This window comes from Nicotiana attenuata, chromosome 10 (genome assembly GCF_001879085.1).
Source record: "Nicotiana attenuata strain UT chromosome 10, NIATTr2, whole genome shotgun sequence".
In the NCBI taxonomy this organism is placed as follows: Eukaryota; Viridiplantae; Streptophyta; class Magnoliopsida; order Solanales; family Solanaceae; genus Nicotiana; species Nicotiana attenuata.
The window spans coordinates 41707781-41714095 of record NC_031998.1 but is presented as its reverse complement, the minus strand read 5'-3'; the positions used below and the strand labels follow the sequence as shown (position 1 = coordinate 41714095).

The following is a 6315-nucleotide window of genomic DNA, read 5'->3' as shown; positions in this document are numbered from 1 at the left end:
GTTCAGAAACTAAGTTGAATGCAAGAATTTGCAGTAAATATAAACCATAGCGCCTTAAAGAAAATTGTAGTAAAGCATATAATGATTTTTCAAAAGTAAATTGTATCATACACAATGTCAATATATGAAGCAAAACAACTAAAGCATATTATGATATTTAAAAAAATGCTCATAAAGAAGATATTTCACATGTAAGAATCCCTTCATTATTAATAAGAGCATAACAACTAAAGCATTCATTAATAAACATCACACAACAATTCCTTCAATATTTTGATCATTGTATAAATAACTTATTATAAATTGTAATCTTCGCATAACTACCATGTAATTTATTATAAATTGTATTGTACACACTGCTAATACGTGAGTTAAACACCTGTTCGGTCCACAGTCAATTGGTTTGGTTGAACCATGGAATATTGGAAAATCAGTAAATTAAGTTTTTACTTTTGTCTTATTACCATAGTAGGTTAAGTAGGTTTGATCCTTCTTCTTTACTACTATTATCTCGTCAATTCTAAATAAATACCTCATATCACTTTCCCATCTGCCTCTCTTCTGTTCATTCCATCACCATACTCTTCCCTACCACACACACAAAAATGAGTAAAAGAAATTCCTCCACAAATTTTAGTATGAAGAATAAACCAACTTCATCTATTTGGAATTTTAGACTTCAGAGTAATTCCTCTTCTTCTTCAGTGAGTTTTCTGAAGAATATAGGAGCAAAGTTGGCCAGTGCTCTAAGTTTCTTTTCCAATTCCAATTATTACAGAAAAAGGTTGTCACGTAAAGTCTCGTCTTCGAGCTTGGGCAGGTCACGTTCTTATGTAGAAAGATTTGATTCTCAAAGAGCTGAAGCTATAGAGGATTGCATTGAGTTCTTGAATTCTTCAGCCTCTTCACTGCAGAGATCCTATTCTGTTCCCAGTAGTACTTGCTGCTAAATTTTTTTTTTTAAATTTATTTTATATGTCATAAGAAAGTGATCATGTAATTAATAACAAAGTGATGTAAATAAGCCATGTATTTTTTTCCTTTTCTATTTATCTGTCCTTAATTGGTCGTGTTGTCCCTCCGACGCTGTTATATGCTTTGAAAAAAAGAAATAGAGAATTTATACTCTCTGCATACATTAATTAGTATGGGATAATATAATAGGATTTCGGTTCTATTACGTTTATGTATTGGGTAAAAACTACTGTTAGCATATTACATAATACTGACTCAGGGGCGGAGCTAGCCTATCTGCTATAGGTTCGATTGAACCCAGTAGCTTTGGTTCAAACCCTTATTTGTCTTAAAAAATTCATTAAATATGCACTAATTACTAATTTAAAATTCAGTTACTTAAAATGATTAGAATGCTAAACTCATAAGTTTCAAATTCTGGCTCCGCCTTTATACTTGCCGTAAAACTTTTCTCAATATAAAGTTTGCATAAATTGTAATTCTATATATATATGTATTTCTTCCGATTGCTTCCTACTACATTTTGTGTTAGTTCTTCTCTTTTTCTTGTTGTACTTGATTAAATTAAGGAAGATCATGCTTTTGGGATGACAGTCCATTGCTCACAACGGAATGGAAAAGGTTAATGACTTTTAATTTATAGTAGTAAGTGGCCGGAGATAGGACATACGAAATTTGGTTTGTTTCACTATAGAATCCAATTTTCAAACAAACATTAAGGTTCGTTTGGTTTGAAATATAATAAAATTTAATCTCCATATAAAAATTCGTATTACTTATATGCAGCGTCTTATTTCTTGTATAATAGCATGCATAACTAATAAAATCTCCATTTCCGGTATTTTTTTTTTTTTGTAACATTGTGAATATTACCACTGATCAATCAAATGATTACACTTATTAAGCACTTTACATCATAATCAACTCCTCAAAGGATCTATGAATGCTCCATCTCAAACTAGGCTATACATCAATGATATTCCTCAAGAATTCTCTACAGCTATTGGCCTTCCTTGACTTATAAATATTACTTAATCTAACTAACATTTCCTGCTTAATCCGTTCTGCAGTATCTATATTATTTACATTAGTTCCTTTGAAGATCTTCCAATTTCTTGCCTTCCACGTATGATAGAAGACAGCTCCCATTGTTGCTGCAACCACTTCTTTCTTTAACTGTTTCCACATCTTCTTTTTGATGTTGTTTATTGTGCTCACTATGTCTCCTTCTTGCAATTGTACACCAAGCCATCTCAGCATCTCAGCACGAACATTTCTTATCCAGTTGCATTCAACAAATAAGTGTTGACTTGTTTCAGTCGTTTTTTGTTCATCACATAAACAACATTCCACATTATCCACATGAATCTGCAACTTCACCAGCATTTTCTTTGTTAGTAGTCTCCTTTGAGCTCCCAGCCACACAAAAAACCTTTGTTTTGGCTGTGCTACGCTACTCCATATCAAATCTGCCGTATGCAGTCTTTGCATTTCCCCTAGCAGTGCAATATAACTCCTATTTATTGAGTAATCACCACCCCTTCCCAAGTTATACACTCCTTGTTCATACCATCTATCATATCCTCCTTTAAAGAGTTAATCTTCTTCCAATACCAACTACAATCAGTTGGTATCTTATGATTCCAAATGCTTGTATCAGTTTTCATATACAATCCAAGCACCCACTTCATCCATAGAGCTTCTTTGTTATTGATTATCTGCCATAATAATTTCCCCACTGATGCTACATTCCATAGTTTACTTCCTTTAACATTCAGCCCACCTAATTTCTTAGGAAGACATATTCAATCCCATGGCACTAAGGCAAGTGTCCTCCTGTCTTCGGTACTTCCCCAACCTACATATGCTGTCAACTTTTTTTACCGCAACCTGAGGTAGAATGAATACAGAGCTTCAGAAGTTGCAGATGGAAAACAACACAGAATTTACCACCTGCAGTCTGCTTGCATGTAAGGCCCTGTAAATTGTTTTCCTAAAAATTCGAATTCCGTGGTGTCGAGTAGGCGTAGGTGTTAATAGTAGTAAAAATTCTTCGCGGCTAGACTGAGCAGTACATTAAAAAGTTAAAGGAAAATATTTTGCAGAAAAGGCATTTTTGCGGCCCACTATGCTGCCGCAGAATCACTCTGCGGGGCGCAGAATGGCCGCAGAGTGAGGCAGTCTTTTTTGCCAATTTTGATGTCATTTTTGCGGCCCATTATGCGGTCACAGAACCATTTCGTGAGCCGCACTTTGATCGCATATCGAACTTTGAGATTTGTCAGATGGGAGTTCTGTGTCGCATTCTGTGACCGCAGATTGGTCGCAGGCCGAGGCAGAAAAACTCCAATTCCGGAGGGCCAATTATGCGGCCCATTTGCGGACCGCAGAAGCGTTATGCGATCGCATATGCGACCGCAGATCTGTGTCGGGGCTCCTTTTTCCTAATCTTTAAAAATACATATCATACACCATTTTGAGCTTTTTTCTGATGTTCTAGAGTGGGGGAGAGAGTTTTCAGAGAGAGAGATCAACCTTCACACTAATATCCATCAATTCTTGCTAAATCCTTGAAGATTATCAAAAGAGACACCTAGGTCTTCTTCACAAGAGGTAAGGTTCTATCACCCAATCTCCTAATTTCGAAATGTAGCTAAAATGGGGCATTAATAAGGTAATTCATGGGGATGGAAGTGCTTACCTTGCATGCATGTATTCTTAAAGGTATAAGGGGAGGTTGTGAGTAAAAGATGGAAAAGAATAGGGTGTGGGTGGTGTAGATTTCCATAAAAAGGGCCATGAAACCTTAATACAAACATAGTGTTTGATATAATGCTCTAGTGAGCTAGAATTATGATCATTCTCCTAATTTTGGGTTCAATTTTGCTATATTGCTAAAATAGATTGAAGTTGCTAAATATTGGAACATCTTAAAGCTTTAAGAGGCTCAACTAAGGTTTCTGAGCTCCATTTCATCCAAAGATCAATTAGTTTTATTTCTCAAAATATCACCCAGTAAGTCAAACAAAAATTTGGAAGACTAGGAAGTAATACTAATTGGGAGAGAATTTAGAGTCCAGCCTTCTTATTCGCCCTGGTGATGGACGCGTTAACACACCATATTCAAGGGGAGGTGCCATGGTGCATGCTATTCGTCGATGACATAGTTCTGATTGATGAGTCGCGAGCCGGTGTTAACGAGAGACTGGAATTTCGGAGACATGCTCTTGAGTCTAAGGGTTTCAAGCTGAGCAGGACGAAGACGGAATACCTGGAGTATAAGTTTAGCGCTGAGCCGGGGGAAGTGGGTGTGGATGTGAGGCTTGAATCACATGTCATCTCAAGTAGAGGCAGCTTCAAGTACCTTGGGTCGGTTATCCAGGGGGGAGGGGAGATCGACGAGGATGTCACACACCGTATTGAGATAGGATGGATGAATTGGAGGTTAGCATCTGCAGTCCTGTGTGACAAGAGAGTGCCACCGATACTCAAAGGTAAATTCTATAAAGCGGTGGTTAGACCAGCCATGGTGTATGGGGCTGAGTGTTGGTTTGTTAAGAACTCACATATCCAGAAGATGAAAGTAGCAGAAATGAGGATGTTGAGGTGGATGTGCGGGCACACTAGGATGGATAAGATTAGGAATGATGATATGTGGGAGAAGGTGCACGTGGCTCCCATTGATGACAAGATGCAGGAAGCGAGGCTCAGATGGTTCGGGCATGTTCAGAGGAGAAGCCCAGATGCCCCAGTAAGGAGGTGTGAGCGGCTGGTTGTGGAGGGCACGAGAAGAGGTAGAGGGCGGCCTAAGAAGTATTGGGGAGAGGTGATCAGGCAGGATATGGCGAGGCTTCAGATTTCTGAGGACATGACAATTGATAGGAAGATGTGGAGGTCGAGTATTAGGGTTGTAGGTTAGGAGGTAGTTGAGTCTTGCCTTACTTCGTACCTTTGTGAGACTAGTCTAGTAAGGTTTTTGTCTAAGATAGCTAGTGGCAATGTTGTATCTTACTATTTCGCTTTTCAGTGCATGACCTATTTACTAGCTATCACTTTTGCTTTGCATCTTTCTTCTGGATTTTATGTTGTTCCTATTTTTCCTATGATTTCTGTGGTGATACTAATATTGTCTTCTTTTGTCTTTTTGTTTTCTTGAGCCGAGGGTCTTTCGGAAACAACCTCTCTACTCCTTGGGGTAGGGGTATGGTCTGCGTACACACTACCCTCCCCAGACCCCCACTAATGGAATTTACTGGGTTGTTGTTGTTATTGTTGGAAATCCCTATAAATCAGAAAATATATAAGATTGTCAAATGGGAAAAACTACTACCTCTCGTATGCAAAATCAATAGTGATGGTAGTTGTGTGAAGGGATATTATGGGGCTGGTAGTACTATTTGAGATAGTGGGGAAAAACTCATCCTCGCATACGCTGTATATTTGGTACCTGGTACTAGTAATTGGGCAGAAGGCCAGGATATGCTAATTGGATTACAAAAGGCTATCGCAATGGGAATAACTGAAATGATTTCAGAAGCGGATTCTAAAGTCCTTGTGTGTTCAGCAAAGGAGGAAGCAGATACACTATGGAGGCTTCTACAAACAGTGAATAAGATCAAAGAAATTGTGGAGGAAAAGAAGGTGACCGTGAAGCACTGCTACAGAGAAGCCAACAGAGTTGCCGATAAACTAGCCGCTAGCCAACAGAGTTGCCGATAGACTAGCCGCCATTAGCCACAAACATAAACAACACATCAATACCTCAAATTCTGAAGCATTATCGAGACAAATTAGGCGGTTACTATATTTTGATAGATTGGAATTGGCAGTGTTTCGAGTAAGACAATTGTGAAAGCCTCAAAAATCCAGGCTACCTTTTTATATACCCCATCTCACAGTGGATAACTTTTGTGGATGGTTACTCGATTACCTATAGTTATTTTTTACCAATAATATAAAAATTCTTTTATACTGTCAGCATATAAAAGTTAAACTCGTATCTTATATACACATAGTATATCCACTAAATAGAATAAGGTTTGGGAATCTTACATAAATGTCCCAAATAAGTTTTAACTTACCAACCTCTAGTTATTAGTCATAAACTTATCAAAACTAGCCAAGCATATAAAAATTGAAAACCCAAATAAATAAGATTATTTTTCTCCAAGAATCACACATACAGATCTCCTTCCATATTTTTATGTGTGATCAGCAACACTATACGCAAGACGAAAAGAAAATTTTATGGATGAGGTAACAAACAATGTGATGAAATACAAATATATATATATATATATATATATATATATATATATATATATATATATATATATATAA

The 6315-nt window shown here is 37.2% G+C and overlaps 1 protein-coding gene across 1 annotated transcript; it reads right to left on the bottom strand.

Moving 5' to 3' along the window:
- Positions 534 to 2466, bottom strand: LOC109233742. The gene is made up of 2 exons (XM_019399607.1): positions 2021 to 2466; positions 534 to 588 (listed from the first exon to the last, which is right to left on the bottom strand). Exons 1-2 carry the CDS (start codon positions 2464 to 2466, stop codon positions 534 to 536), a joined length of 501 nt encoding a protein of 166 aa, XP_019255152.1.